Source organism: Panthera leo, chromosome F3 (assembly GCF_018350215.1).
Source record: "Panthera leo isolate Ple1 chromosome F3, P.leo_Ple1_pat1.1, whole genome shotgun sequence".
Classification (NCBI taxonomy): Eukaryota; Metazoa; Chordata; class Mammalia; order Carnivora; family Felidae; genus Panthera; species Panthera leo.
The window spans coordinates 6,843,800-6,869,660 of record NC_056696.1 but is presented as its reverse complement, the minus strand read 5'-3'; the positions used below and the strand labels follow the sequence as shown (position 1 = coordinate 6,869,660).

Below are 25,861 nucleotides of genomic sequence, written 5' to 3'. Positions count from 1 at the left end.
CAAATGCCTATATTCCCTTTCAAGTTTATTTGCTGTCTATAATTTTGAAAATTTTTCCAAATGTCAAATTATAATGTCTTAATCATTCAAAAATATCTTTAGTTCAAGGGGCGCCTGGGTGGCTCAGTCAGTTAAGCGTCCAACTCTTGTTTTAGGCTCAGGTCATGATGTCATGGTTTGTGAGATCAAGCCCTGCATCAGGCTATGTGCTGACAGCATCGAGCCTCCTTGGGATTCTCTCTCTCTCTTTGCCCCTCCCCTGCTCTCTCTCTCTCTCAAAAAAAAAAAAAAAAAAAAAAAAAAGGCAGGGGGGCACCTGGGGGGCTCAGTCAATTGAGAATCTGACTTCGGCTCAGGTCATGATCTCGCAGTTTGTGAGTTTGAGCCCCGTTTCAGGCTCTCTGCTGACAGCTCAGAGCCTGGAGCCTGCTTCAGATTCTGTGTCTCCCTCTCTCTGCCCCTTCCCTGCTCATGCTCTGTCTCTCTCTGTCTCTCAAAAATGAATAAACGTTAAAAAAAACAAAAAACAAAAAACACTAGTTCAAAAGTAGCAAAATGTATCAGGGAAAATAGCAAAGTACATTTATCAATTTAACGAAAAATCAAACATGTGGCACTAAATATACAGAATATAGTTAACAAAGTTTGTGTCATTTGAATAACAGGTAGTATTAAGAAACTGTGTTTTCATTAAGATTTTTCCAAATCAAGGAGTACTATATGACCACAAAGCTATCTGTGCTAGGTGGTCTCCAACGATGGCACCACTAAGTCCCCTGACTCCCTATACGCACATTCTTCTCATGAAGAGATAGACTCAACTTTCCCTCTCTCTGGGCCAGCCTTGTGTCCTGCTTTGAACACAGAATATGACCAAAGTGATAACATGCCAGTTCAGGTCCAGCCTTTAAATCTGGCAGCTTGTGTTTTCACCTCCTGGAAAAGTCGTAACTGAAAGCCAGCTTTCATGCCATAAGGAAGTCTAGACTATCTTCTGGGGAAAGGGGCCACGTAGAAAGAACCTGGATGATGAGACACCATATGCTAAGAGATCACATGGAGAAGAACCAAGTATCCAGAAATGTGAGAAAGTCTTTCTTGGATTTTCCAGCCTGGCCAATGTGCTAACACTGAATGCAACTGTTTGGGAGATCCACGGGAGACCCGTAGAACTGCCCACACAAACTGCAAAATCATGAGATATATACTGAAATACACTGTTATTGTTTTAATGTTAAACTTGGGTAGTTTAATTCCATGGCAATAACGAGTTGAGAGCTGTTATTCTCATAACTAGGCTATGATGTTATTTTTTGCTCAAAGCTTCATCTGAGCAGTACCCTCCTCAATTTTTAGCTAAATGCACTGAAAAATCATACTTCCTGCATCCTATTATTAAATATCACATAAATGGAAACTGAATTCTTAGGGATAAAAATCAGAAAAGAGTTTGTAAATTGCCTTATGGCATTTCCAGATGAAAAGCACTATGTAATTATATTGCTACATTCCTTAAGATTGCAATTCTTAGAGAAAAGGAGGTTTAAAGTATAATACTCCTATCTTTATATTTCACAGTTTGACTGCCAACCTTAAAAAAAGAGAATTTGCATGGAAATTAATATTAGTAAAAGCATTCTATGTGATAAAATCAGAAACAGTTCCATATTTTGACAGAACTTCAGAAAACTTAAAAAGCATCTTCGATACCAAATGCTCACGTTCGGCACGGTACACACAGTAATTATCTAGTCTTTATAAGTGAAATGTAACCTATTACAAAATGTTTTCCTCTTTTCAATGGTGTTAAGGGAAAAATTCAGTAAGATTTTAATAAAAGATGAGAGCATGGATACTCTGCAGAAAAGTTAATCCTCTAAAACCCAATCCCCAAAATCCATTAAGCAAATATCTTACATAGTGACACTCTTTTCTTCCACGTCAATGTGGCCGTTTTAGGTTAAGAGATGCATGGGCACACATAACAAATGCTTTGTAAGTGTATTCAAATACACACTAGAATGTAAGAGAGAGACTAACTGTATACTTCAAAATTCGGGTTAAAGAATAGGACTATGTAACTGAAGATGAATACAAGAAACCACTCAGAAGAGAATACAGATGTTTTAACATATTTGGTCCAAGAGAATAATTTCCACAATTGCAATGTTACGAGCCGAACCAAACAAAGCCCCATGGGGTACTAAGCAAAAAGGGGGGGCGCTCTCAAAAGATCCACCTCTTTGTCCTGCCAACCTCTCCACCACTGATGAGGCCGCTGCTCCCTCTCTGGATAGGCAGGGAGGGATCATGTGATTTCTGCAGGTCACACGGAAACTTCTTTTCTTCACTCTGCCTCCACATGCCAGCCATTGCTTTGAGTTAGTGTAGCCAGGCATTAGGTGACACAACTCCAAGAACTGGAGCCAGACTTAATGGGAAGGTAGACCATATTGCTTCTGCTTTCTACCAACTCAGGAGATGGTAAGTAGCCACCCTTGGAGAGGCCTACACTGGTCACTGAAAAATGAAGCCGAACACGGGGTGCCTGGGCGGATCAGTCGGTGAAGCGTCCAACTCTTGGTTTCACCTCAGGTCATGATCTCGTGGTTTTGTGAGGTCGAGTCCAAAATCAGGCTCTGTGCTGGCAGCATGGAGCCTGTTTAGGATTCTCTCTCTCTGCCTCTCCCTCTGCCCTAATCCCACTCACGCTCTGTCTCTAAATAAATATACTTAAAAAAAAAAAAACTGAGCAGAACTCTGACTCTCATTTGGCCTTTTATGCTGTGCCCCTTCGCATATCTGACAGGGTCTAGGGAATGGCCACTTGGCAGACCAAGAGTAGGCACTTCTAGTCCTCCAATCAAATTCTTTTGAAAGACCATCTTTTCGCTTAAACACAGAACCACCAATAAATCTGATTATGAGGCCCTCTGCTTCTTTCCCACCACCCAGTATCTTTCCCTAAGGGACTCTTCACCTCAGGTGGCAGGTTTTGGGCAATACTCTGCCACTAAGAGAAGTGACCATCTGTCTGCTTGAGACAAGAGAAAATAGTCGCGACAATTCTCAGCAGAGCTACCACAATTAGTAGCTAGTCTCTTCATCCTGTCACTCGTTTTTCAAAAAGCAAACGACGAAGAAAACGGACACGGTAAACTATGAGAAAGGTGTTATTTCAGAATATCTGTGTTTACAGTTTGAAATGAAAAATCATCTGAACTTCTACCATTCTTTTTATGATACCGGAGCCACGTAAAGGATGTAGTTTTAGGGAACTAGGGAAGTGACAGTACTATTTAATCCTTTTTAACCAAATTGTTAGAAACATCACAGAATAGTGGTGCACAGGTTCTATCTTTTTTTACATTCTTTGTTACTTAAAACAGTTTCATACTATTTCATTTAAGATGAAATTAAATAAAAAAGAACAATGGAAATCAGATATAGGTCAAATAAGTCAATGGATCCCCCCATTTTCAAAATACTTTTGACTGTATCAATTTTCAATTTTGGAGACCCAGTTTCAGTGAGAGTTTTCTTAGAGAATCTGCTTTAAAAACCTTACTTTCGGGGCACCTGGGTGGCTCAGTCGGTTAAGCTTCCAACTTCAGCTCAGGTCACGGTTCATGGGTTTGAGCCCCACGATGGGCTCTGTGCTGACAGGTCCGAGCCTGAAGCCTGCTTTGGAGTCTGTCTCCCTCTCTCTCTCTCTGCCCCTCCCCAGTTTGCATTCTCTCTCTCTCAAAAATAAATACACATTGAAAAAAAATTTTAAACCTCACTTTCTACCACTATTTTGTAATTTTAAAATTCTACTGGTTTTCCCAAGAGTTCGCTGTATAAAATGAAATTAACTAATACTGAAACACTGAGTAAGTGCAACAGCTTGACATAATATTTTGAGAAACTGACTACAATTGTAAGGGAGAATATCTAATTTTGTTCTCTAATATAATTTGGTCATGTAATGAGTATAAATAATTATAGTGATTATAAAGGCTCAAGATATATCAATCAATAAGTTGCACACTGAAGTTATACAGTGTAGAATTGGAAGTCCTTACATGCTTGAAAAAGATATTTAATTTATCTCGATGTCAGATGAATCACTGTAAAATGGGGGTAATAATGGTACCTACCTCATATGATATTTGTGAGGATTAAATGAGATAATACATATAAAAGTACTTCTGAGAGCATAGCACAAAATAAACTTCTAATAAACATTTACAAGTGATAATTAGTGAAGGTGATGAATTCTAAGATAATCTGCACTTGTAACGGCAAAATGAGAAAACTGCATTGTGCTTTTATGATGATTTATAAACAGCCTTACCAGAAAAAAAAATCTCCATACTTTTCCATTTTTACATCTTTGAAAACATTTGTCTCTCTTCATTCAAAATTCTCTGGTTAAGTTTCCATATTCATTTCCAAATTCTCTCATCCATCAGTAACAGTATTTCTCGTTAGGGTGTTATAAACTCCCCACTTTCAACCAGGAACTGCCCCAACAGCAGCTTTTTAGTAACATGGGTTGTTAAGCAGAGTTTTAGCAATTCTACAGACTTAAGAGTATAGCTAGTATCATCTGGGGTAGTTTATAATTCAAAGGATGAGATTAACTGGGATCTGATTTTAAATTTATGAGCAGAGTCAAATTTTACATTCGTCGCGTACATATGCACATGGATGTGCAGAAGCAGCTTTCTTATCTCTGAGTATCAGGTGAGGAAAACTACATTGTGGGGTTTTTTTGTTTTTGTTTTTTGCAATGACTGAAGAACCAGGTAGGCGTTAAGGGATTCACTTCAACTAACAAACAGAGTATAAGTCTTCAATGAAGACACCACTTTTGGCCAAGATCAAGCATAGAATATTACTGTAATTAGAACAGAAATTTCAGGGGCACCTGGTGCCTCAGTGGGTTAAGTTTCTGACTCTTGATTTTGGCTCAGGTCATCTTCTCACGGTCCCGTGTTGGGCTCTGCACTGACAGCGTGGAGCCTGCGTGGGAATCTCTCTCTCCCTCTATCTCTGCCCCTCTCCTGCTTGCACTCTCTCAAAATCAATATAACAAACTTTAAAAAACAAACAAACAGAAATTTCAGAAAAGGAGAGAATAATTAATGAGCCATAGGTTGTGACAGTGTAACTTCATCAAGTTCACACGTGAAGCAGGTGGGAAAAGGAGGATTTGAACTCAAGCAGTCTAACGCCAAAAGAGTTCTTCATCGTTATGCTAATAGCAAATTACATGGGTAATTACATTAAAAATTAGTGTTCTCCTACATCAAGATGAAATTTACAATTTATTATAACAAATACATTCTAACACGATAAATGGCACGTTCATTTACTTTGAACACTGAGACCTTTAGATTAATCCTAAAATACCATTTTCACACAAGGAAGTTGCTTTTCAATTTTCTGTAGCAATGAAAAACATAATTTATAATTTCCATCAATCTCTAAATTGGCATTTATTAATCTGGAGCACTCAGGGAAGGAAAGTCTGTTTCCCTCACTGGCTCAGGAGCAGCCATTAAAATAAAAACTATTATTTCCAAGACTATTTGCGTTCCCGCTGATACTCATAAGGCTGGGGCTTCAGGTAGGAAGCACACTACAACCGTTTCTGCTTCTGCTCTCAGAGCGTACAAAATAAATTCCACGTGGAACAGGACCCAATCATTAGGGAAAACATTATTTCCAAGTTCTAAAATGGTATTAAAAACAATAAGAGGAAAATGCAAATTATAAACCAGCATGATGGCACTTCAGTCAACAACGACCTGAGAAGCCCTATCAGCAGTCAGTGCGAAGTGCTGAACCACGAAAATGACGTTTGAATTACTTGGTTTTAAACGATGACAGGTATTTCAGATTTACCTGGATAAACACCACCCTCACCCATATAGTTGTACCGGCCAACACGTTTTACAAATGGCAATTTTTAGTGTGTTTCCTTCCACACGCGTAAGTGCCGTGCCTGAGTAGGGGAATAAGATACTATTTTCTACCTTTCTTTTATGATGGGTTGTGGAAGCGTCCATCTCTTCCTCCCCTATGTTATCAATTTGTGAAGTTGGACTGCAATTCATTCTCTCCTCTTCTTGTCTCTGAAGTCTGTCTGCTACAGCCTGAATAGCTTCTGTCCACTCTTCCCTATAAAAACAAGTACAATTTCCCATTAATGAAGAAGGGTAAATGAATCAAATATGTCCCTTTTGTAAAATATGACATTAACACAAATAAAGTCTACTCCAGGATAATACCCCCACATACACATAAACATATCTTCTCACCCTTACTCAAAGGTGAAATTAATCCCCAAAGCATTTAACATTATAGACCTTAGGGTTGGTTGTAGGAGCATTTATTTAAATGTATATTTTCAAAAAAGGGAAAGAACTATAAGAAAATTCAGTTAAAATTCTTTAAAAGTACAATTAAATTTTATTGCCTATAAACATCTTTCCATAAGGCAAATTGACCCCCAAAAGCTTGCTGCACCTTGAAAAACTTTTTTGTCTAGCTATTGTTTAGTTCATCATTGAAATAGTCAAGATCTTTACCGTCGTCCAATATAAGTTCTAAGAAAAGGTTTTCAAAGCCAAAGCCTTCAACTGTTCCCAAATCACAGAGAAGTTTTTTTTTTTTAAAAATAGCCATAGTTCATACGTAAGACAGTAAGTCTCAGGAGCTCTAATTGACAGCTGTGTTATCAGATCAAGAATCATGTCTTTCCATATAAGTTTTTAAGGCAGTGTGTCAGTTTCTTAAAACAAAGTCTATGAGAATTTTGAGTCAAACTGTCTTAAATCTATAGACCAATTCCGGGGAAATTACTATCTCAAAAAATTAAATTTTCCAAACCATAAGCATGGTGTATTTCTACGTTTATTTAGCTCTTTAATTTCCCAATGCAATCTGTGACTTTCTGTGAAAAGGTCTTGCATATTTTAAATTGAATTCCTTCCGAAGTACTCTATTTTTAAAAATGTTAGTTTTCATTGAAATATATTTGACATACGGTATTATATTAGTTTTAGGTGTACAACATAGCTATTCAACACTTACATGCAACATGAAATGCTCACCACGTAAGTGTGGTAAGTGTAACTACCATCCGTCACCACACAAAGTTATTACAGTACTACTGGTTATATCTGCTATGCCTTATTTTACACCCCCGTGACTTATTTTATAACTGGAAGTTTGCATTTCTTAAACCCCTTCACCTATTTTGCCCATTATCCCATACCTTTCCCTTCTGGCAACCACCAGTTTGTTTTCTGTATTTATGAGTCTGTTTGTGGTTTTATATGTTCATTTGTTTTGGTTTTTAGAATCCACATATAAGTGAAAGTACATGGTACTTGTCTTTCTCTGACTTATTTCACTTAGCATAATACCCTCTATGTTCATTCATGTCACAAATGGCAAGATTTCATTCATTTTTATGGATGAAGAGAAATATATCACATCTTCTTTATCCATTCATCTGTGGACGGACACTGAGATTGCTTCCATACCTTGGTTATTGTAAATGCTGCATAAACACTGGGAGATATATTCAATCTTATTGAATTAGTGTTTTCATTTTCTTTGGGCAAATACCCAGAAGAATTACTGCATCATATGGTATTTCTATTTTTAATTTTTATAGGAACCTTCATACTATTTTCCATAGTGACTGCACCACGTTACATTCCCACCAACAGTGCACGAGTGTTCCCTTTTCTCCACATCTTCACTAACACCTGATATTTCTTCTGATACTAACCATCTGACAGGTTATATCTCATTGAGGTGATATCTCATTGTGGTTTTAATTTGCATTTCCCTGATGATGAGTGATATTTAGCATCATTTCATGTGTCTGTTGGCCATTTGTATGCCTTCTTGGGAAAAATGTCTATTTAAGCCCTTTGCCCATTTTTTATTGCCCCAAATTATTTGTTTTTTTTTTGTTGTTTTTTTTTTTGTTTTTTTTTGGCTTTGAGATGTGTGAGTTCTTTATATATCTTGGATATTAACCCTTTATCAGATATCTCATTTGTAAATATCCTCTCTGATCCAGTAGGTTCCCTTTTCATTTTGTTGATTATTTCCTTTACAAAAGCATGTTAGTTTGATGCAGTTATAATTGTTTATTTTTGATTTTGTTGCCCTTGCCTTAGAAAACAGATTTAAAAAAAAAATACTGCTAGAACCACTATCCAAACGTTTACTACTTATGTTTTCTTTTAAGGGCTTTATAATTTCAGGTCTTATATTTAGATATTTATTCCAGTTTATTTTTGCACATGATGTAAAAAAAAAAAGTGGTCCAGTTTCATTCTTTTGCATGTAGCTTTCCAGTTTTCCCAGCACCATTTACTAAAGAAACTGTCTTTCCCCACTGTATACTCTAGCATATTTTGTCATAGATAAAATGTTCTATTCCATTGATCAATGTGTCTATTTTGTTGCCACTCCCAAACTGTTTTCCTTATCATAGCTTTCTAGTATAACTTGAAATACAATTTTGTGATACCTCTAGCTTTGGCTATTCAGGGTCTTTTGTATTGCCATACAAATTTCAGCATTATTGTTTCAGTTCTGTGAAAAGATTATCTGTACATTGCTTTGGGTAGTATAAACATTTTAATAATATTAATTTTTCCAATCCATGAACATGGCATATCTTTCTAATTATTCGTGTCACCTTCAACTTCTTTCATCAGTGTCTTACAGTTTTCAGAGTGCAGGTTTTCACCTCCTAGGTTAAAGTTATTCTTTTTGAATTAATTGTAAATGGGATTCTTTTAACATTTATTAATTTTTGAGCGACAGAGACAGAGTATGAGCGGTGGAGGGGGAAAGAGTGAGAGGGAAACAGAATCCAAAACAGGCTCCAGGCTCTGAGCTGTCAGCACAGAGCCCGATGTGGGGCTTGAACTCATGAACCATGAGATCATGACCTGAGCCAAAGTCGGACACTTAACTGACTGAGCCACCCAGGCACCTCAAATGGGATTACTTTCTCTTTTTGATAGTTTCTTATAAGTGCATAAAAATGCAAGAGATTTCTGTATATTAATTTTGTATCCTGCAACTTTACTGAATTCATTTATTAGTTCTTATAGTTTTCTTGGTAGAGTTTTAGGGTTTTCTATATATATAATATCATTCACCTACAAACAATGAGTTTTACTTCTTCCTTGCCAATTTAGATGCCTTTCCCCCCCCCCCCCCCTTGTCTGACTACTGGAGCTAACACTTCCAGCATAATGTTGATTAAAAGTTGTGAGACCGGACATCCTGGTCTTGCCCCTGATGTTAAAGTAAACGCTTTCAAATTTTCACCATCAAGTATGATGTTAGCTGTGGGTTTGTCATATATAGACTTTAATATGTTGAGGTACAATCCCTCTATGCCCACTTTGTTGAGTGTGAATGGAGTTGTGTTTTATCAAATGCTTTTTCTGCATCTATGGAGATGATCAGAAGATTTTTATCCTGCATTTTGTTAAGGTGCTGTATCACACTGACTGATATGTGGATACAAAATCATCCTTGAACCCCTGGAATAAATCCTACTTGACCACAGGGAATGATCCTTTTAATGTATTTTGAATGTGGCGTGCCAAAACTTTGTGACAATTTTGTGTTTATGTTCATCAGAGATATCGGCCTATAATTTTCTTTTTGTCGTGTATTTGTCTGGTTTTGGAATCACAGTATTGTGGCCTCGTAGAATGAATTTGTAAGCAATCTTACTCTTCATTTGTTTGGAATGGTTTGAAAAGAACAGGTATTAACTCTTCTTTAAATGTTTGATAGAATTTACCTGTGAAGCCATCTGGTCCTGGACTTCTGCTTGTTAGGAGTTTCTTGATTATTGATTCAATTCTATTACTACTAATTAGTCTGTTAAGATTTTCTACTCTTCCTGTGTCAGTCTTGGAAGAGTCTCTGTTTCTAGGAATTTATCCATTTCTTCTAGGCTGCCCAATTTGTTGGTACATAATTTTTCATAGTAGTTGCTTTTAATTCTATTTCTGTGCTGCTGGCTGTGACTTCTGTTTCATTTCTGATTTTATTTGAGTCCGGTCTTTCTTTTTTTTTTTTTTTTCCTTTTTAAAGTCTGACTAAAGGTTTGTCAATTTGTTTTGCTTTTCAACCAACCAGCTCTTAGTTTCACTGAATCTTTTCTATTGTTTTTTAAGTCCCTATTTTATTTATTTCCACCCTGGTATTTATTATTTCCTTCCCTCTATTAACATTGGGCTTTGTTGGTTCTTCTTTTTCTAGTTCCTTTAGGAGTAAGGTTAGATTGCTTATTTGAGATTTTTCTTATTTCTGGTTGTTGTTGTTTTTAGGGAGGACTGTATCATTGTAAACTTGCCTCTTATAACTGCCTTTGCTGGACAGCAAAACTTTTGAATTGCTGTGTTTCATTTTCATCTACTTTTTTTATTTCCTCTGTGATTTCTTCAAAGACCCATTGGTTGTTTAGTAGCATGTTTAGACTCCACATGTTTCTGGTTTTTTTCCAGCTTTTTTCTTATAATTGATTTCTAGCTTCATATTGTTATGGTTGGGAAAGATGTTTAATATGATTTCAATCTTAAATGTATTAAAACTTGTTTTGTGGCTTAATATGTGATCTGTCCTGGAGAATGTTCCATGTGCACTTGAAAAGGATGTGTCTTCTGTTGTTTTTGGATGGAATGTTCTGTATATATGTTAGGTCCATCTGGTCTAATGTGCCATTCAAGCCACTGTTACCTTCTTTATTGATTTTTTTTTTTTTTTCTGGGTAATTTATCCACTGATGCAAGTTGGGTGTCAAAATAACCTCCTATTATTATATTACTGTCAATTTCTCCATTTATGTCTGTTAATTTGCTTAATATATTCAGATGCTTCTATGTTGGGTGCATAGAAATTTACAACTATTATATCCTCTTGTTGGATTGATCCCTTTATCATTATGTAATGCCCATCTATGCCTCTTTTAAAGTCTTTGTTTTAGCCTATTTTGTCTGATAGGAGTATTGTTACCTACCCCAGCTTTTTTTTTTCCCCCACTTCCATTTGCAAAGCATACATTTTCCAGCCCTTTACTTTCGGTCTGTAAATGTCTTAAGGTCTGAAGTGAGTCTTTTGTAGACATTTGGATGGGTCTTATTTTGTTTCTTCCCCATTCAGTCACCCTTTACCTTTTGACTGCAACACTGAGTCCGCTTACGTGAAAAGTAATTATTGATAGGTATGTACTTATTGTCATCTGTTGGCATATAACAACTGGCATGTATAACCGTTTTCTGGTTGTTTTGAAGTTTTTCTTGGCTCCTTTCTTCTTCTTTTGCTCTCTTCCCTTATGATTTTATGGACTTCCTTTAGTGCTACGCTTGCATTCCTTTCTCTTTAGGTTTTGTGTATCTACTATAGGTTTTTGATTTGTGGTTCATATGAAGTTGATAATATAATAATACTTTGCAGTCTCCTTTAAGCTGATGTTCGATTAACTTTAACACATTCTAAAAGCACCACAGGTTTACTACAACTCTCCACAGTTTATGTATTTGACTTCGTATCTTACATCTTTATTTTGTGTATCCTTTAATTATTGTAGATGTAACTGGTTTTACTACTTTCATCTCTTAATCTCCATACTGACTTTATTTTTCTTAAATTTTTTACGTTTATTCATTTTTGAGAGACAGAGACAGAGGGCAAGTGGGGGAGGGGCAGAGAGTGAGGGAGACACAGAATCTGAAGCAGACTCCAGGCTCTGAGCTGTCCGCACAGAGCCCAACGTGGGGCTCGAACTCACGGACTGTGAGACATGACCTGAGCTGAAGTCGGACGCTTTACCGACTGAGCCACCCAGGCGCCCCAATACTAACTTTATATGTGATTGATCTACTACCTTTACCATGTTTGCTTTCACAGTAAAACTTTTCTTTAATCATTTTCTTAGTTCTCATTATCATCTTTCTTTTCTTCTGAAAAAGTCCCTTTAACATTTCTTATAGGGCCAGTTCAGTTGTGATGAACTCTACTTTCATTTGCCTGGGAAACTCTTTATCTTTCCTTCCACTGTGAATGATAACCTTGCTGGGTATTCTTGGTTGTAGGTTTCTTTCTTTCATCACTTAGATTGTTATCATGCCACTCCCTTCTGGCCTGCAAAGTTTCTGCTGAAAAATCAGCTGACAGCCTTACGGCATTTCCTTTTTATATAGCTTGTTGCTTTTCTCTTTGCTGCTTTTTAAGGTTTATTTTTTTATATCTCACTTTTGACATTTTAATTGCTATGTGTCTTGGTGTGGATCTCTGGGTTTATCTTGTTCAGGACCCTCTGAGCTTCCTGGACTTGGCAGTCTGCTTCCTTCTCTAGGTTAGGGAAGTTTTCAACTATGACTTCTTCAAAGTAGTCCCCCCCCCCTTTTTCTCTTTTTTCTTTTTTGAGAAGCCTATAATGCAAATGTTACTAAGTTTGATGTTGCCCCAGAAGTTCCTTACCTATGTTCATATTTTAAAAAAATTTTTTATGTTTATTTATTTTTGAGAGAGAGAGAATGTGTGTGTGCCCAAGTGGGGGGAGGGGTAGAGAGAGGGAGACACAGAATATGAAACAGGTTCCAGTCTCCAAGCTGTCGGCACAGAGCCGACGCAGGGCTCAAACTCATGAACCATGAGATCATGACCTGAGCCGAAGTCGGACGCTTAACCAACCGAGCCCCCAAGCGCCCCCCTACGTTCATGTTTTTAGATTCTTTTTACTTTTTGCCGTCCAGCTTGGGTGTCTTCCACAATGCTGTCTTTCAGAGTAGACTGAAATCAGACTGCTGCTGATTCCCTCTGAGGGATTCCTGCTGGGTGTGGAGGGGCAGGAGTGGCTTTGGAGGGGTACCTGACAGAGCAGGTCCATAGGGCAGGTGCTACAGTGCTAGCGAGGTAGAAGGAGAAGATCAGAACTGGTGCCTGCCAGCATAGACCAACTATACTGAAAGAGGTCAGAAAAATGGCACCTACCAGTTCTTCCATTCCCAGAGAATATTCCTGCAGATCCCTCAGCCTCCAGCAAAACCCTACAATTGGTCAATAAATCTCCTTCATGTATAGCCCAGAAGCTTTCAAACTACTGCCTCTGAACTGGGTCTCAGAGCAAGTGATACTGTGCACCCTTTAAGGACAGCGTCTGTTTATCTATAGTCCTCCAACTTTCCTGGAGTTAAGACCCATTAATTTTCAAAGCTCTTGAATTAAGCCCCACTGATTTTCAACACCAGAGGCTATGGACGCTTGCCTTCCCAGTGCAAATCCTCAGGGCTTGGGGTGTCCAATCTATGTCCTCCCAGAGGGCCTCAGCACCTTGATAGCCCTCCTGCTTGTGGGTCAGTGTGCCTGGGGTTTGGTTCCCAACTTTGTCTCCATAACTCCTACTCTTTTCTAGGTGGTTTTTAAAATATAGCTCTAGCCGTGAAGAGTTGCCCTGCTAGTCTTCAGGTTTTTCTCAAAGTGAGTTGTACTACACCTAACTGCAACACTGGTGTGTCCATGAGAAGAGGTGTTCTCAGGATATCCCTACTCTGCCATCTTCCTTAAATGAAATCGGTTGAATTGTTTTCTTAGGATGTTTCTCTCTTTGGCAACATTCTTCACTTTCTTCAGACCTCTTGTGAGTTACCTAATCTTCATGCTATTGTGGAGGGTTTTTTTTTTTTTAAGTTTAATTTTCTAATTTTTCTTGGTAGCACTTACAAATAAAGTTGGTTTTTGTATGTTGACCTTGTACCCTGAAACCTTACTAAGTTGATGTATCAGTTCTAATATCTTTTATTTTTCTGGATTTTTTATACATGTGAACATGTCTACAAATAAGGACAGTTTTACTTCTTCCTTTCCAATCTATTTGCCTTTTACTTATTCTTCTTGCCTTATAATACTCTGTATCAGACCATCATTACAATGTTAAATAAAAGTGGTGAGAGAAGACATTCTTTTTTTTTTTAATGTTCATTCATTTTTGAGAGACAGAGACAGAGCATGAGCGGAGGAGGAACAGAGAGAATGGGAGACACAGAATCTGAAGCAGGCTCCAGGCTCTGAGCTGTCAGCACAGAGCCTGATGTGGGGCTCGAACTCACTGACCACAAGGCAGGACCTGAGCTCAAGTCCGATGTTCAACCGACTGAGCCACCCAGGTGCCCCAAGAGAAGACATTCTTAATGTGTGCCTGATCTTAGAAAGCAAAGAAGCTTTTACCTTTGAGTATTATACAAGCTTTTGATAGACAGATAAGGTTTTGATAGATAGCCTTAATGAGGTTGAGTAAGTTCCCTTCTATTCCTTGTCAGCTGAGTGTTCTAGTTATAAAAGGATATTGAATTCTGGCAAATACTTTTTCTATATCTGTTCAATGACCATGTAGTTTTTCTACTTTATCCCACTAATATAGTGAATTTAGTTGAATGCCTTCAGAAAATGCAACTGAGCTCTTGGATAAACTCTATTTGGCCACAATGTATTATTCTTTTTCTGTATTTTTTGAATTTGACTTATCAAAAATTTGTTAAGAAATTTTGCGTTGATGTTCACAGGTATATTAGACTATAGTTCTACCTTCTTATGCCTTTGCCTGGTTTTTGAAATAAGGGTGACCTTACAAAATAAGTTGGAAAATGTTCCCTTCTCCACTATTTTCTGAAATAGATTGTGTAGGACTGGTAATAAATATTTCTTTAAATGTTTGATAGAACTCACCAGGGAACCATCTGGACTTGGGAGTTTTCTTTGAGGTAAGGATTTTAAGTTATTAACCTCAATTCTGTTCATGGATATTGGCTATTCAGGTTTTCTAATGTTTTCTTGGATTGATATTGGTAATTTGTGTCTTCCTTCTCTCTTTTTTTTTTAAGCAATTTTCCAAGATGTTTCTAATTCTTTGGTTTATTGATTTTTATTTTTGTTTTCTATTTTATTGATTTCTGACCTCTACTGTTTCCTCCTTGATGTTTATTTTGGGTTTATTTTTCTAGTTTCCTAAAAAGGAAGCTTAGGTTATTGGCTTAACTTTGTTCTTTCCAAATAATAGGCATTTAATGGTTATAAATTTCCCTCTAAGCACTCACTTAGCTACATCCCACAAATTTGTATATGCTTTGCTTTCACAGTTATTCATCTAAAAACAATTTTCTGGGGCTCCTGGGTGGCTCAATCGGTTTAGTGTCTGACTTTGGCTCAGGTCTTGATCTCACCATTCATGAATTCAAGCCCCGCATCAGGTTCTGTGAGACAGCTCAGAGCCTGGAGCCTGCCTCAGATTCTGTGTCTCCCTTTCTCTTGGCTCCTCCCCTGCTTGCTCTCTCTCTCTCTCTCTCTCTCTCTCAAAAACAAATAAACATAAAAAATAAAAAATAAATAAAACAAAACAAAAAACCCCCACAAGTTTCTAATGGCTCCTATGAATTTTGTTTTTGACCCAATGATTTTTAAGAGGTATAACCCATTTTCAACTTAGCTACATCTTTTTTTTAAAGTTTATTTATTTTGACGGGGCACCTGGGTGGCTCAGTCAGTTGAGTGACTTCAGCTCAGGTCACGATCTCACAGCTCGTGAGTTCGAGCCCCATGTCGGGCTCTGCGCTGACAACTCGGAGCCTGGAGCCTGCTTTGGATTCTGTGTCTCCCTCTCACTCTGCCCCTAAGCCACTCGCATTCTGGCTCTGTCTCTCTCAAAATAAATAAACTTAAAAATTTTTTTTTAATGTTTATTTATTTTGAGAGAGAGGGAGAGCACACATGCATTGGCAGAGAGAGAGGAAAAGAGAGAATCCCAAGCAGGCTCCACACCGTTAGCGCAAAGTCTGACATGGGGCTTGAACCTATGAACTGTGAGATCATGACCACAGCTGAAATCAAGAATCAGATACTCAACCGACTGAATCACTCAGGTGCCCTTATTTTCAACGTACCTCTTCTTTATACTTAAAGTTTATTTCTTATAGATAGTACATAAGTGGTCCTCATATTTTTAATTCTGAAACTCTCTGCCTTTAACTACTGTGTTTAACCCATTGATATTTAATGCAATTATTTATATGATTACACGCAGTCTACCATTTTACTTTTTTTACACTTCTCCTTTCTTTTTCCCCTGTCTGTTTTTGTTTCATTAAATTTTTTCACAATTCTATTTCAATTTTCCCGTTGGCTTTTCAGCCATTTTTTAAATATTATTTTTATATATAGCATTAACTTCACACGGTCAACCTACATAATATATTCTGGATTAATTTTTTATGATGCTATTTCTCCTCATATTAGCATTGTAGTCATCAGATGCTTGCTTTCCTTTTAGCAATTATTCTTGAAATTGTAACATTCATCCTCAACTTAGCAAAATCTAATATAACATGTCCACACTACTATGTCTTCTTAGAAAATGCAGTGACATCATAAGACATTAACCCCATTTTCCCCTCAACCTCAATTTGTATGTTTTTACTTCAGATTTTTTTATTCTTTACACAATTAAACCACAAAATATTATTATTCATAAGATCAATATTCATTTGGTTTTATCAATTTATTTACCATTTTTTTTTTTTTTCATTCCTTTCTGTATCTCTTCTCCCATCCAGGATTATTTTTATTGTGTGTGAAGAATACCCTATTAGTATTTCCTTTTCTGCAAGTCTGCTGGTGAGAAATTCTATCAATTCTTGACTGAACTTACTAAAATATTTAATTGAAACATTTCCATCTTACTTTCATTCTTGGAACATATTTTTGCTCATTACCACTTATTTTCATTTAGCACTTTGAGAATATCGTTCCATTATCTCCAATTATCATTCTATCCCATATATTCCAGGTCAAGTATTTCTACTTCTATCACCTTTTAGTCTAACTTATGCTCCTTTGAAGACAAATTATCTTTTTTCTCTATCTGCTTTGAGAATTTTCTCATTGTCTTTGTTTTTAAAAGTCTAATGGGACTAAGTGGGTTTTCTCTGTATTTGTTCCTGCATGGGCTTTATAGAACTTCCTCAATATGTGGTTTGGTATCTTTAGCCATTTTAGAAATTTTTCAGCAACTATCTCTTCAAATACTTTGTGCCCCATTCTTACTCTTTTTCGAGACCCTAATTACGTAAACGTTAATACCTTTTCACTGGATTCCTTTCATCTTACATTCCACTCTGACTTATTTTTATTCTCTATCCTTATTGCTTCATGTTTCATTCTGGATATTCTGTTATAACCTAGGTATGAGTTCCTAATTTTCCCTAATGTTAGGCCTAATCCACTGCTGAAACCATCTACCAGCACAAAGAATTTTAAATATCTTATTTTTCAATTTTAGAATTCCCATTTTATTCTTTTTTATATCTTCTAGCTCTCTGAATTTCCCAGCCTTAACTTTTATTTCCTTGAAAATACTAATACAGAGTTCTTTTAATTTCTGTCTGATAACTCCATTATCTAGAGTGCTTATGAATCTGATTCAGTTGTCTGTTTTGTCTCTGTGGTTTGTGAATCTTTGAATCCTTGTTTATTTTTTTAATGCATATCGAACAACGTACATTGAAATTGTAAATAGTTTAAGATTGGTTATATTTGCTTTTAACAGGCTCCTAGGAGACTAGCAAAAGTGGATCATGTTAACCAAATTTAAGACCTGAAATAATTTAAAGTAGATTTCAGTCTTTAAAAGATAAGTTTAAATCCAGTTTATCCTTTCTTCTTAGTGCCAACCTAAAAGGTATTGATGTACCATGACCCCTCTTTGGTAGGCCCTGGATTCCAGAATGTGACTCCTAGATCTGACAGCTACTCCACATGTTAACAAATCAGACAGTTCTAGAATTGGCAGGGATCCCAAGTAAAACAGTGGGCTCATCTCTCTAGGTTTCACTCTTCCATAAAGTTTTGATCCCATAATTCTTCACAGCCAAATTGGCTCTTGTATGCCTTTTTTTGTTTGTTTTAAACCATTTTGTCCACCTTTTCTAGGAGTTCTTAGGTGGACTACTGACCTAAATTACCTTCTTCACGATAACTAAAATATATACGTATGCTCTACAAAACAGTATTGGGTCCAAATATCACACTAATGAAAGAAAGCACGCAATCTTCTTATTACTAAGTACCAGGAAATGTACTTAATTTGGGAAACAGAATGCAGACCCCGATGAAGCAAGTAAACTTATCTTTTTAATTTAATTTAAAAGAATATACTACTTATATGAAAACTAATTTTTGCAAGAAAACATCTAATACATGTATGTGACTAAAGCCATGGTGTAATATGAACTTAGGGTCATGGGGAAACCTTGGCATTGTGAAGAAGTATAACAAAGCATTATAGGTAAAATGATAACAAGTATGCACTAAGAACAGTGGTGTTCTAAGGCAAACAATGTTAAGTTTTGAGTGGGGACAGAGGAGAGGAGTGATTTGTAAGCAGAGATGTACAAGATGAGCTGGGACAGAAAGAAACAAGCAAGGGAAGGTATTTCTGACACAGGGGCAAAAGAGCCAGGAAGAGCCATAGGCAACGTGAGAGTCCACTATGGAATCAGTAGTTGGGAAACTATAAGTATAGCTCACCACAGCTGAAACACGTGCGCACATAAACCTGTGGGCATGAGTGCAATAGGGCCATCATGGTGATAAAGAAAGTGATTAGCTCTAAGAAAGGAAAATAGCCTGGGTCTGTAAAGTGGATGTTCCAGTATGACAAAATAAACTATATACGAAAAATCATATTTAACAGTAAGTAATTTGAAATGCATTCATTAAAACCAGAGAAAAAAATAAATGTATCTGCTATCATGAAGACTATTAAATACTGTTTAAAAACAAAATAACAGGGGCACCTGGGTGGCTCAGTTAGTTAAGCGTCCGACTTCGGCTCAGGTCATGACCTCACGGTTCATAAGTTCAAGCCTCGCGTCAGGCTCTGTGCTGACAGCTCGGAGCCTGGAGCCTGCTTCAAATTCTGTGTCTCCCTCTCTCTCTACCCCTCCCCCACTCATGCTCAGTCTCTTTCGGTCTCTCAGAAATGAATAAACATTAAAAAAAATTTTTAATATAATAAATAGAATAAAAACAAAAAAAATAATTGTCCTATCAGAAAGGAAGAGACAAAATTACTATTTATCTGCAGATGCTATGCCTACAAAAACTAAGAACATTTGGGGGGAAAAAAAAATAATGGAATAATAATGGAAGTCTTGCTTTACTATATGTTTCCTTTTCCATGAAATTGTTTTTCCTAATTTTCTTACTTCTACTTATGGCCTTTTCTTTCCATTAGAAGTTAAAAATTTTATAGGGCTTCTCTAATTAAAACCATGTGGTCTTAGTGCTGGAATGACAGAAATCAAAGGCCGGGGGGGGGGGGGGGGGAGAAAAAAACTAAAAATACAAATATTTATGTACATGTGCCATCCATAATGAGTGAGGACAGAATGGATTATTCAATGAAAAGAAATGGACAAAAGAACAGAGCTGAGACAGTGGTCTCATCCTTTGGAAAAAAAATAGATTCCAAACTTCCATCATTCAATAAAACAAATAGACTTTTTTTTTTTTTTACATAGATTAGAGATACATATTTCATTTACAGCAAGGATGGATTTTAGACTGGCAGACAGAACACAGAAAATATATAGCTTTCCTAGTTCTCACTACATCTTTCTAAGTCTTCATTAACATTAAAGTCGTATAAAATCTCCAGACACCAGATTCTAGATGAATATAGAAAAACACACTCCAATGGTAAATCTAAATATGCTGTTTTTCATTTTTACTAAAACTGCCTTCTAGTCATAAATGCAAATAAAAACTGATTGTTCAGAAAAGTAGTGTGATATAATTGCAGGAACTATTTTGAAGTCTTAAGATATGGCATAAATCCAGCTTTGCAAAAACATAAATGGCAAAATTAATCATGCTTCAATGGGATGTTATAAATCCACTAAGAATCATATTTTCAAAGAATGTACAGTGACATGGGAAAAGTTCCATTCATTCAGCCAGTCAACAAATACTACGTCGGATCCTGGACTGTGTTATAAAGATAGAATGTTGAGCAAGGAAGATACAATCCTTGCTAGTCAAGAATCTCACAGTCCAGTGAGAAAAGCAAACAGAGATTACAGTGGTGATACACCAGACATAAAAGCTGTAGGGAGATACATAGTATATAGAAGGGGGGCCTGGCTCATCTACAAGACTCAGAGGTTTTGTAGAAAATATGATATTTTAAGCTCAGATCTGGCAGATAAATAGGTATTAGCCCAGCCATGGTTATGAGTGGAAGCATAAGCAAACTGAGGACTTAGCATCTAGAAATGCCCAAGGAAGACAGGGTAGACAGGGGAAAAAAGACATCTCAAATTGTATGTACACTCAAGACCTAAATACATCTGCACAGAGTAAGACTGGAAGTGTAGGAAAGAATTATCTATCCTTAACTGGGATCATAAAATTACGAGTGATTTCTAGTCTGTTTTCATTTTTCTTTCTTTTCTAAAGTAATCACATATTATCATTCACTGTTCATTGATCAAAAGGGTATTATTAAAATAATACTTTACTGTTTACTAGGTCTTGAGGGAGGTTGTTTTTGGTTTTTGTTTTAAATCTTAGACAAGTCTCTTAAGACCTAATTTACTCATTTGGAAAACAGGGCTAACAACATTTAACTTCACAAAGTTGCTGATTTGGATCAACTATGATAATATCTGTGCAGGGAAATGATTCTGTGGTTGTGGTTGTTGGACCGAAGTCAGAACCAGAGCACAAGATAAGAGATTATGAAGACAGATTTGGGGGTGGGGGTGGGGGGGGCAGCGGTTGTAGAAATGCGTAGATCAGGAGGATGAAAATATGGCCCTGATGAAGTCGTCACTCTCCTCTTTAGCATGAGGACGGTCCATGCCAATCTATCCTGGTAGCTTTTTCTCGCGGAGCTTAGCCCCAATCTCATAATCCTTCTCAATGTCATACTCCAGGCCGCCACCAGCAAAACGTCACACTGCTTGAAACCTTTTGCTGTTACTAGCCTCAGAATTCCAAATATGAACACAATTCTACCATTATTTAAGGGTAGTTTAGTTATAAAAATGTCTTAATTTATATTTTAGTTGGTGAATGTCCTGTGCTTTGCTAAGAAGCGTATCTCACAGCAGTTCTAGAGGCTTTGATTTAGGGTGTTGCAAGCCTCTGTTATTCATTATTTATACCAGAAACAGAATTATTAAGGGACTATTGGATTTTACAAATATGTTCACATATATTTACAAATGGTGAAGTCAGATACACATATATCTTTTTACCGATTGTTGCTTTTTCACAAAATAGGAAAAACATTTCTTACCTTTCCTCTGGAGTATCTACATGAAATGTTCTCTCTATAACAGTGGTCCACTGGAGACATCTGATAATAAATGTGTTTGGCTTTGGTCGTTCTGTTTTCATTAACTGGCATTCTAGAAATGACATAAAATGTCTCTTTGAATATACTTACATTTAAACCAGGAAGTAAAGATTTGAGAACTACAGAGTTCTACTCTATGCAACCTCTCAGCTTTCCAGGGCCCTCCATTCAGGGTTGTTCACAATCTGACCTCAGTATTTCCATTCCATCATCCATTCTGGCCACATGCTCTATTAACCAGCCAAACTGGACTACTTACTTTCCCCAAACACATCTTACTCTGTCCTGTATCTGTACCTTTTGTTCCAGCAGTTCTTATTATCTGGGGTGCTGGTCACTGATTTGACCCCTCCCCATATTGCAATCACTTACAGTTGAAAGGTCCAGATCCAATCCCACTCTCTGCAGGAAGCCTTTTATATCAACCTGGTCCTAGACCAAATATTCACCTCTCCATATTCTCATTACTTATTATCATATCCCTCATTTTTCACTCAGTATAGACTATCTTGTATTATTATTTATCATTTAAAAAGGTATCCTTATCCCCCTGGATTATAAGCTTTTCTACAGTATACACCACTTAAAAATCTTAGTAAGCACAGCCCATAGAGCCAGTTCATCAAAAGTGATAAATTAAGTCAGGGAATATCTCAGAAGATTTCAAAGAAGAGGAGGAGCATTCTGTAGTGGCTGAAAGTGTGGATTCTAACACCAGTATTCTTGGATTCAATTTCTTTTCCTACCATTAACTATGTAACCTGGGACAAGTTAATTAACCTTTCTGGTCTGTAAGTATCAAAGGGGAAACAAGTAACTACATCATAAAACTGGTGTGAGGATTAATAATAAATCAGTAGGATGCTAAGACTAGCATGTAACACATAATAAGTTGTCAATACATGTCAGTTATCATTATCAGGTGTATATACTGAGCAGGACTTTAAGGATACGCGGTAGTGGCCAACAAGACAGAATAGGGTAGGGTTGTTTTACTGACACTGCTCTTTTGAAAGAAACAATTTCCCTGCAGCTGACAAAGTCAACTGTGTTTTCTCAGTGTTTATCTATTCTGCGGTCCCTCCATCACTAGCAACTATCGACCTCCGTCTCTCTTTATAGGACTCAAGTCATTGAGCACATTGGACCAGTTCCTTGTTGACTCTTTGACCTAAAAAGATCATTCACCGAAGGGTCTCCACTTAGTTTTCTTCTCGTGTCTAATAAGATTTCACAGTTTCAGCCATCATCTCTTGGTTTACCGATCTAAAACTCCACACTTCTTTCCATCTTGGATCTGTATTTCGTGATACCCATGATTAACTATACAGTGGGTCAATCTACCTGGCTGAATTACTGGTATGACACCTAACACCTACTATCTTTTCCCCTGATTCTGTTCCTCCTCCTGGCTTTCCTAATTTTTCCACCATCCAGACTCAAATCATGGGGTGCTCCTCTTTGATACTGGTAGTATTTGCCAGGACATGACTTTTCCAGCAATGCAGTCCTACTTCAGACTCTCACTGCCAAATGCCTACACCTCCCAGGTGCCATAAAACCAGCTCTTCCTACTCAGAAATGTGGAAGGGCTAGATCCATTACTGAAGGCTAGAAACTGTATTCTAAAAGACATCAGAACTTGGCAACTGTCACGATGAGCACAGGGTGAATCACTGCTTTGTACACCTGAAACTGGTATTTCACTAACCGGAATTTAAATAAAAACTTAAAAAAAAAAAAAAAGACATCTGAACTCATCCAAAAGTGAGCTGATTGCTCCTACCTTTGCTCCTCCCCCCTCCGCCACCCTCCGCTCTAGCTCTCTCCATCTCAGATGATGGCACCTCCATCCCCTTAAGTGCTCAGGTCAAAAGCCCTGGCACCACCGTTAACTCCTCCTCTCTTCTCATATCTCATCCTGGAAAGCCTGTTGGCTCTGCTTTCCAAATGTATCTAGGATCATTTCTCTCCTCTCCCACTGTCTGGGAACAACCCATCATTATCTTTCACGTGAACATGCCCAGAACTCGAGTAGCTCTCTCTGCCCCTCACTGTAGTCTGCTCTCAACATGAGTGGCCAGAGATCTTAACATGATCGCCTGCAAGAATACATTCTGCAATGCTTCTGATTCACTAAGAATAGAAGACAAAGGCCTTGAAATGATCAACAAGGGTCCTACATGATCTGGGCCTCCCACCCACCCAGCTTAAGTTTCTGACCTCCCAACCTAGTCAGTATTCCCTTCCAGGCCACCCTGGCTTTGGTGCACTTCCTCAGATAGGCGCTACACCCTCTCTCCTAGCCTTGTGTCTAGAAGTGCTCTCTGCCCGGCATTCTGTCCCCTCACGCAGCCCACGGCCGACCAAGTCTCAGATCAGATCTCACCTACACGCGACCATGCTGCTGAAATTCTGTGATCTGCACCCTTGACCCAGGCCTCCCCAACCCCTCTTACCTGCTCTACTTTTTTATTTCACATACGTTATCACCCTCAAACATATGAAATGGCTTAGTATCTTTTTTGCTTATTGTCTATCTCCCCAACAAGAATGTAAGCTGCACTGATAAGATTCTTAGCACCTAGAACTGTGCCCATCTGTGCCTAAACACTATTTTTCCCCAAAGCAGACACTTACCAAATATTGTCCAAGTTGGATGAATTCTGATAGTAGTACCTAACAAGAAGGTAGTTTTGATGATATAAGAGGAGTAAATTTCTGGAGCAACTTCCTTATGCAGATAAGAAGAGAGGATTTGCTAGACAAGCAGAGGGCTGGCTCTAGTCAGGAGTATAGACCATTTAGTGAGAGAACAAGACACTAAGAGCCCCAAAGCAATCAAGGGTATACATGCAAGTAGGAGCTAGTAGAGAGGATTTTCATATTACTTCTATTTTTTTTCCCCCAGTGAACTGGGATATAAAGCCATCTTTAAGAATCAGGTTGAGGGGTGCCTGGGTGGCTCAGTTGGTTAAGCATCCGACTTCGGCTCAGGTCATGATCCCGCAGTCCATGAGTTCAAGCCCTGCATCAGGCTCTGTGCTGACAGCTCAGAGCCTGGAGCCTGTTTCAGATTCTGTGTCTCCCTCTCTCTCTCTGCCCCTCCCCTGCTCACGCTCTGTCTGTCTCTGAGAAATGAATAAACCTTAAAAAAATTTTTTTTTTAAGAATCAGGTTGGAAGAGGGTCGCCTGGGTGGCTCAGTCAGTTAAGCATCCGACTTCAGCTCAGGTCATGATCTCACAGCTCATGGGTTCCGGCCCCGCGTTGGGCTCTGTGCTGACAGCTCGGAGCCTGGAGCCTGCTTTGGATTCTGTGTCTCCCTCTATCTCTGCTCCTCCCCCACTCAAGCTCTCTCTCTCTCTTGCTCAAAAATAAATAAACATTTAAACAATGTATAAAAAGAGATTCAGGTTGGAAGAGGATGCGCTGGGGCTCTGAGAAGACAGAAGGTACATAAGAGCCCTCTAGGAGAAGAGAAGAGCGAACAGACTAGGGAACTGTAACACGACAGCGGGGCAGCATCAGGGGCCCATTGGAATTTCACAATCAAGAATTCACATGGTTGCGTGTTTCCCCCAGATGTATTTATTCAGCTACATGGGTGTGGCTGGGGCATACAGAGGACTGGATTTCAGCAAAGCTGTAATTTAACCAAGTAAGTTTGGCAAAGCAAGAAGCAAAAGAGAGGAGTCACGGCACCCTGATTTAGGTAATCAACTGGTGAATTCAAAATGGGTAAGAAAAGTGAGAACCTGGTGGTGTGCAAAATAATGAAAAGGTGGTAGAATCAACAGATAGTAAAATCTGTTCCACAGTTAAATATTGTACAGCGATGTCACATACTTTTTGAAATATGAATGTTAAAAACACCAAATACAGAATGTCAATTTATATTTGTTTAAATCTGAAAGTTCTAAAATACTGTACTACAAATACTATAAATACTATATACTATACGTTTATACCTATAAAGCACAGACCCAACCTGATTCTCTGTGAAGACCACTGTTCTTCCCATTTCCTACTTCACAAAACTCCTATTAAGTTTCCAGTCAGTTTTTATACAGTTCAAGTGACACCCTAGTAGAGAAATTACTTAGAAGTTAGGAATTATGTGCAAACCTTCCCCATAACACCTAGGACGCAATAGCACGTAAGGGGACACAGGACATACCTCATGACTGAACAACTGACTGAGTGACTTTTAAAGTAATGAATAGAGGACAGACACAAGATGGGCAGGCCTGACAGAAATACTCAAGGGTGAACTCTATGGACTGTATGAAGCAGAAACAGGAAGAACAGATAAGGGAAGTAAGAATGCCCAATCCAAGTTCACCTACACTTCAGTTTACTTAGGGTCACTCCTGTGGTGATGTTAAGATGACTAAGACAGCAG

The 25,861-nt window shown here is 37.8% G+C and overlaps 1 protein-coding gene across 7 annotated transcripts in view; it reads right to left on the bottom strand.

Annotated features, from left to right (window-relative positions):
• AKT3 (AKT serine/threonine kinase 3) overlaps positions 1-25,861 on the bottom strand; it is a 304,707-nt gene that overhangs the window by 123,202 nt on the left and 155,644 nt on the right. For all 7 annotated transcript variants that reach the window (XM_042926503.1, XM_042926505.1, XM_042926504.1 and 4 more), the window contains 2 exons: positions 21,398-21,509; positions 6,027-6,171 (listed from right to left, as the gene is read on the bottom strand). In XM_042926503.1, coding sequence (XP_042782437.1) covers positions 6,027-6,171; positions 21,398-21,509 — 257 coding nt within the window. The remainder of the gene's footprint in view (positions 1-6,026; positions 6,172-21,397; positions 21,510-25,861) is intronic.